The 16,153-nt window shown below is 40.6% G+C and overlaps 1 protein-coding gene across 2 annotated transcripts in view; it reads left to right on the plus strand.

Annotated features, from left to right (window-relative positions):
- agbl1 (AGBL carboxypeptidase 1) overlaps window positions 1-16,153 on the plus strand; it is a 162,327-nt gene that overhangs the window by 78,671 nt on the left and 67,503 nt on the right. For both annotated transcript variants that reach the window (XM_077210420.1, XM_077210421.1), the window contains exon 19: window positions 12,577-12,757. In XM_077210420.1, the coding sequence (XP_077066535.1) occupies window positions 12,577-12,757 (181 nt within the window). The remainder of the gene's footprint in view (window positions 1-12,576; window positions 12,758-16,153) is intronic.

The raw sequence follows: 16,153 nt of genomic DNA on the forward strand, positions 1-16,153 counted from the left end.
AGATGGGTCATGGCTCATCACTTTGTGCCAAATATCATGAGAGAATTGTCAAACAATTAAAAAATCCCATTTCTCAATGCAAGATTGCAAAGAATTTATGCCTTTCATCATCTTCCATACATAATATTGTCACAAGATTCAGGAAATCAAAAGAAATCTCAGTTTGTGTGGGGCAAGGCAGTAGACCTCGGTTGAATGTGCGTGACCTTTGAGCCCTCAGATGGCATTGCACAAGATACCATCATGCTAATCCGTTAAATACAGCCACATGTGCTCAGGAGTAATTTGGAAAACTGTTTTCACTGAACACAGTCTGACTTTGCATCAAGAAATGCCACTTGAATCTCTGTTACGCAAGGAGAAAGCTTTACATCAGTTCTATGTGGAGATGCTGGCGAGTTCTCTGGGCCTGAGCTCATCTCAGATGGTCTAGAAGACAGTAAAAATGTGTGCTGTGGTCAGATGAGTCCTTGTTTCAGCTTGTTTTTGGGAGAGAATGGACACCCGAGTTCTCAGTCCCAAAGACGAAAGGGACCAACCAGACTTTCACCAGCGACAGGTGCAAAAGCAAACATCTGTGCTGGTATTGAGGTGCATCATTGCAAACTGTATGGGTAACTTGCATTATTGTGAAGGTACCATTGACATGGAGGCATGTATTTGGATTGTACAGAGACAAAAACTGCCATCAAGATGACATCTTTCCTGGGAAGCAAGACAATGCCAGGCCTCATTCTGCACATTCTAAAACTGAGTGGTTTCTAGACACTCTGCACCATAGAAGGGATGTGCCTGCCTGTTTACTGCAGTCCAGATATGTCTCTTCTGGAAAATGTATGACCCATCATGAAAAGGAGAATCAGGCAATGATGACCAGAGACTGTTGAGCGGCTGTCTTGTATCAGACAAGATTGGGCAAATATTCCACCAGCAAAACTCCAACAATTAGTATCCTCAACTCCCAAATGATTAAAAAGTGTAATTAAAAGGAAAGGTGATGTGAAACAGTGGAAAACATGTCTCTGTCCCAACTTTTTTAGGGTGTGTTGCAGCCATCAAAATCAAAATTTGTTCATATTTACAAAATACAATTATGTTGGTCAGTGAGAACATTAGAAAACATTTCTTTGTACTTTTGTCAGTTAATAAAAGGTTAAATAGAATGAACAAATCACAGATTCTTGATTTAATTGCATTTTACAAAATGTCCCAACTTTTTCTGATTTGGGGTTGTATATCTGACAACTATAACATTATTTCTTGTAATTGGACTTTGTATCTTACAATTGTGACCAGGGGTGCAAAAATATGTTTTAGGTTGGGGGTGCTAAATCACATTTGCAATAAAGAAACAATATTGAGTCTATAAAACACATCAAAACTCCACGAAACACAATGTGTATCGGTGACAACACTCGTTTAAACCCCAAACACACCGGGACATTTGACTGCACACAACGGACCGGTCGATGGGACATAAATTAAGAATTTAAATAAAAGGGCAATTGAGCTCTTTACACTGTCATATACAAGAAAACAGCCTGCACAAACACAAAAAATGCCTAACCTGCACAACACCGAAGGTGGACTTGCGCTCACTCCGCTCAGGAGTAGAGCGGACGAATACTTTCTTCGCACACTGCAACGGGTCACAATATGACGTCACACTCTGTGTACATTTAAAAAAACATAATTCGACATATAAATAAATACTTTTGTATACGTCCACTTAAAGAATTATAAATAAAATTACTTAATGCTAAAAATAAATAAATGTAAATGAACAAAAATTTGCGTTGCATTTACAATCCTGTAAAAATGCAGCCCCCCTACTTCCAGCGCCCTTGATTGTAACTATTTTTCTTGTAATATAGACTCATGACACATTACCACAACATCTAATGCAATTCAATCTGGATAGAATTTGAATTTTTAGTGCAAAAAGTATTCACATTTTGAAAAAATTTCATTTTAAAAAAACACAAGCGAGCTGCATCTTAGAAGTGGCCATATTATCAGGAGGCTGGAATATTTTCACCAAATAATCTGTAGTATAAATTTGCAACTGTAACCGAATTCTTCTTAAATCGCTGCTTAAATAGAAATAAGTTCTAGTATAGTTCTATCCAAATATGTATAGTCTACCAAATTTAAAGAATATATCTTTCCCATCGGTTGACACACAGTACTGTTGTGACAGCCGCAGCAGCAGTCAAACACAGCCTCACCGCAGTGAACAGCATCCAGCGAGATTCACGTGGCTCTGTGTAAACATCAAGCCCGAAACACACACACACTCACACATGCAGGGCACCTCATCCATCTGTCATTGTCCTGCTGAGTGTGTCGTCCCAGCTGACACCATGCCGAAACATCACAGTGCATTTCATTAATCTGAACATCCGTACAAAAAAACCTCCTCCAACAGGAAGAGGCTGTGTCAGTAAATCAGATCTTTCAAGCGATCCATAGATAGATGTGTATATGTAATATACAAGATATATTACAATAGAATTTTTTAACTCCAATTACTATTAGATTCTTAAAATTCTATTCTTAAAATGTATGTGATGTGACATAAAGGCCAAGTATGGTAACCCATACTCAGAATTTGTTCTCTGCATTTAACCCATCCAAGTTAGTCCACACACATTAAGAGCAGTGAGTAGTGAACACACACACAGCTTTGTTTTTGTGATTTGTGAGGACATTCCATAGGCGTAATGGTTTTTATACTGGATATTCTATCCCCTTACACTGCCCCTATCCCTAAACCTACCCATCACAGGAGACATTCTGCATTTTTACATTTTTAATAAAACACTGCTTAGTATGTTTTTAAAGCCATTTGAAATGTCCTCATAAATCACGTTCAAGTTGTAATACCAGTGTAATACCCATGTCATTATACACGTTTGTGTCCTCACAAATCACAAAAACAAACACACACACACACACACACACACACACACACACACACACACACACACACACACACACACACACACACACACACACACACACACACACACCCGGAGCGACTGCCCCTAAAATACATAAATTTGCCTGTAAAAATGACTCCTGATTCATAGAATGACATGTAAACAATTTCAAATGAACATACGCTTATGGGTTTACTGTACGTACTTACTTGTGAACTGTACACATACGGCTGCTATCTCTGGCAAAATGCGGCAACAAACTCTGACATTTGCCTGTCGGAGGATTACACCTTAATTAGCACATTGGGGTTTAGCAGCGTTAGCCCATGAGCTTTGCCTTTATACATAGTGGGATTTTCATAATCACTTTACAATTTCTCTCAGATGCAGGACTTACGCGAACTCCCGTCCACTGCATTATTGAATTATAGGCCTCAGATATGATTAACTGTAACCATGGTGCCCCACATCAATCACTAGAAACAAATTAGGCCAATTTTATAAGCCAATGGTGATTAGAAGGTGGCGCGGGTCACCGCTTGTTTCTGTGCGTACAAGAGAGAAAATGTCTGGACATCGTTGTGGAATGGGAACTTATTAATATGACATATCAGCTTTTGTGTATTATTAAAGTTGTGTAGCTGACCAACAGAACAACATGTATTAATACGCGAGCAATTCAACTGGATAAACTTAACGGCTTAATTTGTGGTTGGTGTATTTGCATAACTCTCAGGGATTTTCACCGGGTTTCAATTAAACAAATCCCTTTGATTAGCTGTACCTGTAAACTACACCAGCATACTGTACGTTTACACTTTTGTGCTTTCTTACAAAAGCGTCAGTTAAAATGTCTTGCAGTGCTCCCTAAATAACAAAGATGTCACGTTACATAACAAAAACAATTTTAGTTGACTGTTATTTGTGTGCGTTGCCTTGAGGTGAATATCACAGGCAGGTTATAATTTTTTGCTATTTTGTATTTGGGACATTCTGGGTGCTATGCAAGAAATTAAACTTTTTGCTATACTGAAGAGTATTTTTATATTGTCAGTCTTCCCATAAAAAAGGGAAATATCCATGAATTGTAAAACTGACTTCCAAGCCTTAAGGTTATGTAAATGAATAAATAGTAAGAAATTAGTTGAAGATCCCAATAAATTCCTATAGTCAATATAATTTTCTATTATACTTGTAAACTACATATTTTTTCTAGTTATACTCTACTGCAATATTTAAAAAGACATATTGATAATATTAATATGAAATAAATCAGTAAATTATATGCACACACACACACACACACACACGCACACACACACACGCGTGTGTGTGTGTGTGTGTGTGTTTACTGTATATATATATACTGTACAAAGTAAAATCAGGGTAAGAGACCAAAGAAAAAAAAAGTTGATTTATTTGGCTTAAACAATAGCATAACCTTTCTGATTATAACAACATTGTTTTAGTCATTCACATGACCTTGTATGACTCAAAAAAGTTCAGTGTGTTCAAAGTGTGACAATTGTTAAAATTACATATACATTTATTTGGCTGGGCCATGAAGATTTGATAAATGTTTTCCAGCCGTTGACAATTTAGAAAAGCCCCTTAAACGTGTGTAACATAAATACAGGTTCTTATCTGTTAGTCACATTGCCCATGCCTTTTGCTGACAGTGAATGATAAATCCTATTTGCAATACCTTTCTGCTTGCGTTTGACTCTACATTAACTGTCTGTCCCCCATGCATCCTGCAGCCTACAGTACATGTTTCTTTCTTTCTCTCTCTTTTCATATCGCCATCTGTTCTATCATTTTGTCCTTAATGTTCACAAAGTCTCTTCAAATAGACGTCATAACCCCCATTTCATCCACTGGACAGAATCCAGAAACTGTGCTACGTTACATGAAAATAATGACTTCGCTGTTTGTTTGTTTTTCAACTCATAGAGCCGATGCTCATCTGGAAGATCAGCTCTCAGAACGTCTCGGTTACTTATGTATGTAACCTTTAACAGGGGGGAGCAGGCTCTGCCAAGGGAAGACACGGGCTCGCCGCAGGGAGCCGTTCCATGGAAGAATACACATATGGGATCGCCGTAGGGATCACAACATATGGGCCCAGCCTAACACAGGTTCAACCAATGCATAGGAGTGAAAGGCCTGGCTTCGGACGCCACGCCAGGTCCGTAGCCGAAGGGTATGAAGGAGCTCGACTGAAGCAAGAATTGCACACGTATCCAGTCCAAAGGAGGGGAATGGGGCAGCAAGCTGACACTTCGAACTGAGCTTACAGTGAAACTGGCTTCATGAGAAGGGAGCCCACGGGAAGCAGCGGTTCGACACGTAGGCTATTTTTCTAGTGAACGTGATAGGTGTTGCCCAGCCCGTAGCTCTAAAGCATCTGTCAGCGAGGCACTCTGTGTCAACACCTAGGCAGCAGCTATACTCTATCTTTGGAGGAGCTCACTACCCAGGGGGGCATGTGCATCTTGGGATAACACACAAAGATGATGACAACCACTCTGCAGTGGGCCAACCTCTGCTTGGAAACAGCTTTCCCTTTCTGCTGGTCTCCATAACAGACAAGAGCTGGTCTGAGGTCCTGAGGCTTTGCATTCTGTCCAGTTGTAACCGCAAGAAGCGGAAACAGCAGAGAAAAGCCAGGGCTGGGTCTGCATCCTCCGGGTCAGTGCTTGCAGGCTCACCACCTGGTCCCCTTTTCAAGGGAGAGGTAGAAACCTTGGGCACACATCCAGGCCACGGTCTCATGATATCGTGAGGGTTGGCCGGCCCGAATTCCAGTCACGATTCATCGACCGAAAATGTGTACAAGTCCCCTACCCTCTTGATAGAGGCCAAACAAGCAGGAGAACTGTTCTTTTGACAGGCCACATTCAGGGCACATTCGCTCAACACCGAAGTGCATCGAACAGCGCTGAACTTGGGCGGATACCGGGCGAACTGATTTGTACAGCCGAGTTTGCTGGTACTGAGGAGCTGACTGGACTGGTTCGGAAGCACTTTCCAGACTTCTACTAACCGGGCCAGGGAACCAGAGGTGCCACAGACATACCCGGGGTGGGGTAGCGAGGTGAAGGACAAGGACCCGGATTGGAAGGCTCAAAGGCCTGTGTGGTGCACAACACTTACCTGTCTCCACGTGACAGCAGGGGGTGTGTGAGAAGGCGTGACCGAGTCCTCGAACCACACTCAGCTGCCGGCTGGCAATACAAGAGGGGAGCCAGCGGCGGAACAGTAACCATCTGAAGAGCTCGTTCCCCTTCCCTGGTTGGCTTGTGTCAGGGATGCCTTGCCTTATGCTTGCCACCTGGATCTGCGGCGTCTGACACAGGCTGAGCGTCCTGTCTGCGGCTGGCTCCACACTGAGGCCTAGCTGGAGGCTGCTGCGGAAGCCCAGCAGGAGCGGCGGCAGGGGAACACCCTTTGGCGACGAGCAGGTGGAGGAACTGCCACCGGTGGAGAGGTGGAGGCAGCAGCGGGCCGCCGGGGCAGGATGTGCCGGATGGCCTCCGTCTGTGCTTAGGTGGCAGAGAACTGTTGGGCGCAGTTCTCCACCACGTCGCCGAACAGCCCAACCTGGGAAATTGGGGAGTCCAGGAACCGAACCTTGTCTGCATCCGCCAAATCAACCAGGCTGAGCCAACGATGGCGCTCCTGGACCACTAAAGTGGACATCACCAGACCGATCACGCATGCCACACCGCTCGTGCCCCGGAGGGCGAGGTCGGTTACAGTGCAGAGCTCACCTATGAGCGCACGGTCTGGGCTACCCTCGTGCATGTTCATGAGTTCCCTGGCCTGATAGACCTGTAGCAACGCCATTGCAAAGAGGAGGCGGCTTAGCAGCAAGCTTTGTAAGCTCTGCCCGTCGGAAACGGATGAGAACTCACAGGCCTTAAGGAGGAGACGAGGATCCTCCGTCCAAAAGGCAGCGACCGCCGAACACAGATGCACATGTGTCGCGACAGACCACTCCACTGGGGGAATAGCCTCGGAACCCTTTAGGGCTCCTCCGTCAAGGATAGTAAGGGGGGAGGAGCTACTCAGGCCGTTTCTGGCAGAGAAAGGTGCCGTCCACGACCTGGTAAGTTCTCCATGCACTTTGGGAAAGAAAGGCACAGGGGGCGGCGAGCTGAGAACCAGCGCGGCCCACTCCGAGATACCAATCATCCAACCGAGACTTTTCGGGACACGGTGGAGGATTCCACTCGAGCCCGACAGCCTCAGCGGCCCGTTTCAGCATAGTTGACATTTCTGGATCTGGCTCAGGCAACTTTACACTCCCAGGGGGAGATAACGTAGCTGAGTCGTCATCATTGCCAGATGGCAGCTCACCCTCCGATGCTGCAATCGGCATCCTGTCTTCTGGAGGGGCCCCGAATGAAACGGCTGGTTGGTCCATTACAGAGGGACCAGCGCTCTCAACTGGGGCTCTACCAGCTGCGGTGTGATATATATAAAAATACATTCTTTTTTTTCCCTATGTTTTTTAAACACATGATGCAACCATTGTGACCATCAGAGGGGGACAGGGATCGACTGCATCTACAAATGCACGGATGGATTGACATCTTGATAAAGACGCAAACTCACCCTTGTTGCTGTTTTTCAGGAAAATTCGACCCGTCACCAGTGCCGGAGCACACAGGGGAATGACCACGGCAACACTGAACAGTGAACTGAAACAGTGAAGCACTCACTTCTTTGCCCTCTAACCAACCATCAACAAACACACAGAAATTATGCTGTTAAAACAGAAATTGAGGGCTCAGAATCTCGCGATCACCGCTGCACTCGCGCTGTAGAACCACCAGCACTAGGAGAATCTTACAGAAGAACACCGACACACTCGGTTGTTGAAAACTTCAACACTCTTCAGAGACATCGACACAGATCGGCTCCGAAGCGAAAGACAACTGGTGCGTACATCCACTTCCGTATTTATACCCGTGCCGCGAGACCAAGTGTGAGATGCAGATCTTGCACGCCAATGTGCATTGGCTTGTTTTAACAGTACTCAAAGATGACAAGCTCCCTAAGCGTGATCCCAATCAGTCGACGCATCGACTACATTGAACGTGAGCGACTGAAAGGGAACTGGTAATTTTTTTTTGTTTCAGTATTTTCATGGACATTTGAAAAATATCAGTTCCCTTTCGAACTGTCACTTCGTATTGCGTAGCGTATTGCGTCTGGCTCGCTCATAGGCTGTACTGCTGCAACTGCACATCGGCTGCACTGGTGCGGGCGCCTCTGACTTGCGACCAATGAGATAATTCTGTGTCATACACGTCAGAGCCCGCCAAGGGGGCGTGACCTCAGTCTATAATAGTCCCCGAATTCGCCATTATAGCAGGTTTAACGACTGAAGCGACAACTTGCCATGTTACTATAGTGCGGCTGGCTACGCAATACTCGTTCCCTAACTCAGGGAACTGAGGTTACGTGAGTAACCGAGTAGATCATTTTAAAAATGGGATTTCTAAACCTGGAAAGTCTGGACATAGTACATTTTAAGACATTAGTGGAAAATGTTATGAAATTCCTGTAGTCAAAATAACACTTTGTATTTTACAGCCAATCACTTGTAGTCATGTTCAGTGGTAAAATATTTTAATAAAAGATACAATATTAATATATAGTGTTTTGATTACGTATGTTATTGATATCTTAATATTAATTAAAATATTTAATACAAATAAAATATGCAAATTGCCTTGCTTTTGCAATTACTATAAAATTAGTTTATCTCAGCTCTTGGCTTTTCAATAATTTACTTAACAGCCCTCGTCTATTGTTACGGGTGTGTTGATGTCATACACAAGAATAAATCTGAACGCATAAAATAAAGATTATGAGTTTAATTATAAAATCAGATAATATGGTTGTAAAATACAGATGCCTTCATTGTAAAAACTAGGATGACCCCATTATAAAAAATACAGACACATAAAACAGTGAATCCTCTTGTCGCGGAAAGTCTCCCTGCAGATCGCTTTTGGCAAAACTGTCATGCTAAACGGGATTACTCTTGATAATTAACAACCCAAGAAATGAGCACGAGTGAGATGCCTATGGAAGACTTTTAATTAATAAAAGGCTAAATTAAAAGCTGCATTTTCATAAGCTTTGCAGGGCAAATTCATCTCATGATTACAAATGGACAAGTCTGATATGTTCTAATTGGACCTGATTTGCATATACAGGAAAGGATTACAGAGATTGGTTTTGATAGCTTAAGGCTGGCTTTGTACTTCACGATCAAGAGGCGTAGACTTTTTCTCCCTGGGCGTGTATATTAGTGAAGAGTGTGTTAGTATGTTCCACTGATGATTAAAAATGTATCACACATTTAAGCTTAATTATATGACTGGCAGATAGATATTAACATTTATTTACAGAGATTTTATAGATTTTGCTAGATTTTAATTCTATCAACTTAATATGTTACTCTGTTGATACTCAGGACAACTCTCTGACCAGTGCTGGAGTCTAAGTCTAAGTTTAGGTCATTGTTTTAGGACAGACAAGACACAGACAGACACAGACAAGGCTTAAGCCTAGTCCCAGAATAAAATGCATGTTTGAACTGTTTTACTGAAATCAATTTGAACTGTCATATCTTAAAATAATATTTTAAAATAATATGTAAGTGCCATTGTTTTGTCTCAAGATGCACAATAGTAATTACTTTTTCTAAGGCACATTTATAAAAGCTACTTAATGTCCTAATTGAACTAAGGCCTAATCCTGGCTTAATCTAAGCCATGTCTGTGAAACCAGGCTAATGTGTAATACTAGCAGCTTAATTTGTTACTCTTAGTAGTGTGTGATATTTAGGAAATGTCTCCAACCTTTGCCTTGCTTTTAGACTAGTTCTAGACCTAAATTAGACATAGATAAAGACTATGTCTATTGCTGCTTCTGAAGTGTATCAAACTAACAACTAATTTAAGTGCTGTAGTCAAAGTCGGAGTCAAGGTCTAAGTGGTCTAAATCTGGTTCTATGGCTATTTCTAAAGTGTCTAAAACTACAAACTTAATTAGATAATTTGGGCTGTACTGTATTTTAGTGTATATGTTGCAGTCTTTGTCTGCAGGCATTTTAAAGTTTGTAAAACTAACTTAATTTTATAAGTCTTGGCCTATATTTGGGAGTAATTCTGGTTATATGTCTGAAGACATTTTAAAACTAAGTCTGGGTTTATTTCTGGTTCTACATCTGCGTCTCTGGGTCTATGTCTGGATCTAAGTCTGGTGTGGAATACTACCAGCTTATTTTTTTGTAGTCTGGGGTCTAGGTGTACAGCTATGGACCCTTTAAAGCGTTTAATATTAGCAACTTAATTCGTTACTGTATGTATGCTCATGGAAAGTGCTGGCTTTTAGGTCTAAGTCTAGGTTGTGTCTAAGTCTAAGAATGCCACTTACACATTCTTATAAATCTGAGGACTGGGAAACATTTCATACTTTATTGGATCTTTATGGAAATCAACTACACTCAAGGAACCCATGAAACCTGTATTCTTTTCTTCACAATGTGCAGTATTATAAGCCCCACTTTCAAAAAGCCTTTCCTTTGAATGTCTTAAGTGCCATTCAACAGAGGCACATAAACCTGGCTATTTAAACCCTGACACACTCCCCACACATTTATATACATGCACACAAAAAGGAAGTAGATAAACCAGCATGTTTTTAGGCAATGTCAGTGGGAGGTAAGTTTGCTAAGATAGCCGTGAAGCAGCAGGAGAGACAAAGACACAAAAGGGAGTTGTTTTGCCCTCTCATCTCCCCCTTTCCTTTATATTTTCCGTTTTCACTTCTCTTGCTCTTTCTCTGTATACAATTTGGGTTGAAGTAGACTGTGTGCCAAAGACTCCTCCGTACACACGGAGTGAAAGCCCGGCTCTTAAAGGATCGGGCTGTACTCTTCCCACTGGGAGCGTGGGAAGGCTGACTTGTGTGGTACCGGCAAAGAGATCTAAGGAACGACTCCATTCTCTCGTAGCTTCACGAAGCACTCCCACGTCTTTATTCACTCACTTTGCATGTGTGGCAGACAACATATATTTTATTGGGCATTTAGCTGTATGAACATGTAAATAAGTGTGATAAAGGCGAAAATACACGTGGAATGGAAATGTGGGGGTTTCTTTTCACAGATGGACAAAAATAGCTCCTTGAGCGTATTTGTTGTGCAGTGTAGTTTGCTGTTGGATGTGGAATGGAAGAAGCCCATTAGTTTACAGATTTCTGCACAAACTCGTTTTTAATTGTTAAGACAGAGTAGTGACAAACGGATGTGCAAGAACACCAAATTGAGAGAGTTGATTGAGAGAGGCAGAGATGAAGGACAGATGGAGAGAGAATTTAAATGGCGGGGACAGAGGCTTTGCAGGCGAGACATCATCAGGAGATCAGCTGAATGCATTGAGGGCCTGAAGTCTCTGATTCCGACTTGAATTGGAATTTAAATTATCTTCTTTTTCTTTTTCTTTTTTCTTTTTTTTGCGGAGCTGAAGCAGCCAGCTCTTGAGGGGAATTGAGTGCCATGCCCAAAGCTGATGTGATATTTATCAAGCATATTTAATCTGTAGGACACTTTTGTTAGAGACACCTGCTTTTTCTCTGTATTGTTTTGGTGTGGTATAGTTGTTTTCAGCATTTAAACTGCATCATACTACGCAATCAACTTACAGATTGTTGTTTAAGGGTCAATAACGTGACACTCTTATATATAAACAGTAATTTACAAACAGATAATGAACTCAAAGAACTCAAACTCGGGGAGCACAAACATTTTGCTAACGCAAAAGTCTCGGGGGAACTCAAAACATTTGCAAGAAATCGAAAAAGCATTGACTTACTGTATTCATTTTCCTCCCATCTCCTGTTTTTACATGTTCCTTTTAGGTGACACATTAATGCAGAGATTTCTTAACTTATTTCAAAATAATTTTCTTGTTATCATCTTAAGCTAAATGCAACATTGTAGGTTACTATTTATAACGAACATATACCATTCATTATTATGGCAATAGGCAGCAATAATGGCATTATCTCATTTTACGGCTCAAAAAAGTAAGACAGAAAATCACCCCAGCCTAATTGTATGGTTGTATTCAGATTCAATTAAATACAGAAAATGAAATGGAGCCGGTGAAAGAGCACATAAACAGAGACCATGCAGATACTCATTATGAAATCATCAATACCAGAATCACACAAATTAGTTGCTCCTTCTGCTGTCTTTTGTGGGGCAGCAGCCAGTCAAGCTAAATTAAATTTTAATGTGTTTTTGATAAGCTTTGTCCATCTCTTTTGGCTTTATAAACTTGCTCAGCAAGGTGATGTAATTGCCTGTCCAGATGAAACGAGTCGAGGGAGGTGTCAACTGAAAGTCCCTTTATTGTCGTTTAATATTCTGATAGCAAAGCGTCACACTGATTTGGTGGCTTTCTCCTGTTTTAAAAATGAGAAATCCACAATAGAAGCTACTCAGTTCATGCCACCGGTTATAGTTATAAGTATTAATCATAAAGTAATATAATTGTATAATTAAAATTTATAAATTAAAACCTTATTTTCCTGATGATTCTTTTAGGTAACCGGCCATGTGTGGTGCTGACAGCAAGAGTTCATCCAGGAGAGAGCAATGCCAGCTGGGTACTGAAGGGCACGCTGGAGTTCCTGTGCAGCAGTGATCCTGTGGCCGAGAGCTTGAGAGAGGCCTACATCTTCAAAATCATCCCCATGCTCAACCCTGACGGGGTCATTAATGGCAAGTATGTACAGATGCATTCACATTGTGCAAACTAACTTAATTTATTACTTTAAAAACTTTAAATTTGTGTGTGTGTGTGGGGGGGAGGGGGGCATAAACCTTTGCATTCTGTTCCATTTTGTTGAGCAGCATAAAGCTGTCTTTAAATGCAAGTACGTGTGCTCTAATACTGGCACCTTTGCTGTGTTGAATGAGGAGTAACTTTTGTATGGTTGTATGAAGGTTGTACTTTGAGCTTGATTTGCTCTAATGCAATAAATGTACAGATCATGATTCATTTGTGGTTTTTGTTTTTATTATTTAGGAGTAAATCCCCCAAATGATAGTAATTTTCACACTTTTTGTGACATTCATTTCTTTTATTTCTTTATATAATAATAATAATAATAATAATAAAAACATATTTAATATACATATCATTTATTTATTATGTGTATATAATTTTTATGTCATAGGTAATTCACTTTTTCTTTTTTCTTTTTCTTTTTTTTTTTTTACTGAAACGGACTTAAACTTTTCACACTTATTTAACATGTTAAATTAATGGCCCTACAAAATAAATAAAAATAAAAAAATAACATTTTCATTCGTTTTTTTTTGATGTGGTCCATGATTCTGATTCTGGTTTTGATGGCCTGGTAAAAAAAAAAGTATAATACTAGTTTAATACTAGAATGATTTATATATTTTTCTTATTGTATTTGTATAATTTATTCACATGTATGAATGTGAGGTTTTATGTTTTATTTTCTTCTTTTTCCAACAACTCAGTCACAAACATGTCAAACCATGTCGGTTTAAACTAAAAATCTTTCCATCACAGCCTCCAGGTTACATGTGACCTCTCGTCATCATATGAGTAGTAGGTCCCTGCATTTGGCACAATAATATTAATGAATGCCCTGGGCACCTGTAAGCAGGCTATTTCTTCCTGCCTGAAAGTTCAGTCACCATCTTGTCCAACAGAGCTGCACACATTAAAGCAGTCACCTTTTTGCCCTTGGAATTGAGTGCTGAAATGAAAAAGACAAATGCCAGCATGTTTTAATCTACCGGATATCGTCATACCTCCCCTGCTGTTCTGAGCTAGATAGTATTTACATGTGTAAAACCAATACAGAGGTCAACTCTGTGGCTGAGCCTATTTAACAGCTCTCCTCCCCGGCTTATCAACACTCTATTCACAGTCAGGGAATAATCGATTCTCGTCATGGCCGAGGGTGACCTGATTTCCGGGCTGAGAGACCGGGGTCTCCTCCGTTGCGTGGCCTCCCCGTTATCTCCAGTCATGTGTTCAGGAGCTTCTGTATGCCGTGCTATTGATCAGGCATGCTAACTGTATAAGAGAGGATGCTCAGAGAATGGAGGTGTAGATCAGTGGGCGCCGAGTTAAAGGAAACTCACTCTTTCCATCTGAGTGTGGATTTATTCCTCTAGTGACCTCATAACAAGCGTATCGATGAATTCCGACATGATCTCCTGAAGTTATAGGCTTCAAGTTTGGAAATGTGCAATAATCAGAAGGGTTATGGCTCTTTTATGGACAAGAGGGTAGGGGAAGTGGGGTAGAGACACAAGTGCAAATAGCCTACCTTGTTGGCAGAGGCTATTTACACTAACTCTGCTCACCATTATCTGATTGAGTCAGAGTAAGGTAGGTGGTGTTAGCTCTTGGCAAGTTCGAATCCACCTTTTTAACTAATTTTTTCACCCTTTTCCTATTGCATTTCAGCTCAGAGATTTAAATAAAAAATTTCGAAAAGTGGAAATAAAGTGCCTAACGGGTATTGAATATTGTGTATAACATGTGTAAAGGGTAGGGGAGGCCTTTAGGGATAGGGACAAGTAATGACCCAATAAGGCAGCATCCATTAATGATTTTAATAATTTTAATCATATACACTGAATATTATTGCATACTGTTTTATAATGTATTACAATTGTAACGACGTGCGGTTGAAGCGGGGATGATGCTGGATCCAAGTGCAGCACACGCTTTATTTAACAAACTACAAACTAAACAGACTGGGTGCAGGACTCAGGAACAGGATTCAAGAACAGGAACAAACCAACACGAGCGTTAACAGTCAAACATTAAACAAGACCTCACAAAGATGAGGCTGAAACACAGGGCTTAAATCATCAGGGACAAACGAGCTAGACAAGATAACAAGGGGGCGTGGTCAATGGGAAACACCTGGGATAACTAATAGACAAGGAACCACTGAACATGACAAGACACAAAACCCACACCGTGACAACAATACAGTGAGGTGCAAATATTATCTGCCTAAAGTTGCACTAAGAAAAAATAGCATTTAACTACTATTTTCACTTAGTGTAAATTGTGGCAGATACTATTTGTACTTAGTGTAAATAGTATCTTAAAAGCTGCAGCCGAAGTTAAATTATCTCATTATTTACTCTCAATTACCCTCATGTTGCTCCCAAAATTGTATGACTTTCTTCTGTGGAAAACAAAAGAAGATTTGGTCTATTTTTTTTTTGGACCCCATTGACTTTCACTGTATGGACGAAAACACTTAATAAATAAATTTAAATAAATAAATAAAATAAATTCTCATTTTTATGTAATTTTTCACAGCATGTGCAGCAATGCAATCCCAGACTCTTATTGAAACCATTTGGTGTTTGTTTTCCAATCAGCCCCTACAAGTTACAGTGACAAATTTAAAGCGCCAATTCACCTTAAGGGTATTACCTCATGTGTGGGTATAGCCTTTATTCACAGTTCAGGGCCGCTTGTTGTTTGGTAACAGGTCTGAGGTAAGGAGAGTGTTCGATGCCTTAAGCGCTGATCTCACATCCTCAATAACACAGATGCATTGCTGTTGGTGCAGTTAGAAAGTAACATTGATATATGCATTGTGTATTTACTTTAGATAAATAACTTTGTAGTTTTATTTAATTTGTCACTGTTAGTGTGTTCAAAGCCTAAAAGTTTAGCAACAGAATTCACAAATGCACTTGCACAAAGTCCACCGCATACTAACAAAGCTGCAGAGCTCACCTTTAAGATTGGACATGTTCTAAATATGGGCACTTTCGTCAGATTCATTTATATGGTAATGCAGTATTGCATAGATATAAATACAGCGGTGTTGCAAGCCCTTTGAAATGGAAATGGCAATGTGTGAAAAGGTCACATTTGCTTCCATCAAATTTATCACAGACTTTAGACGTTTTGAAGGGAATATCCATAATGTAGGTCAAGGGGTCTGATATTTTGTGAAACCATCTGTCTGTTTTGAATTGTATTTTAACAACACGTAAAAAGTGTTTATGGAGATGTGAAAGCGGTGTTTATTGTGAAATGCTATTAGCACAAACCGTTTTATAATACTTTTTGATAATATAATATGATTATGATTACTTC

Source organism: Siphateles boraxobius, unplaced genomic scaffold, assembly GCF_051911475.1.
Source record: "Siphateles boraxobius isolate OS27281-9 unplaced genomic scaffold, OSU_SipBor_1 65, whole genome shotgun sequence".
Classification (NCBI taxonomy): Eukaryota; Metazoa; Chordata; class Actinopteri; order Cypriniformes; family Leuciscidae; genus Siphateles; species Siphateles boraxobius.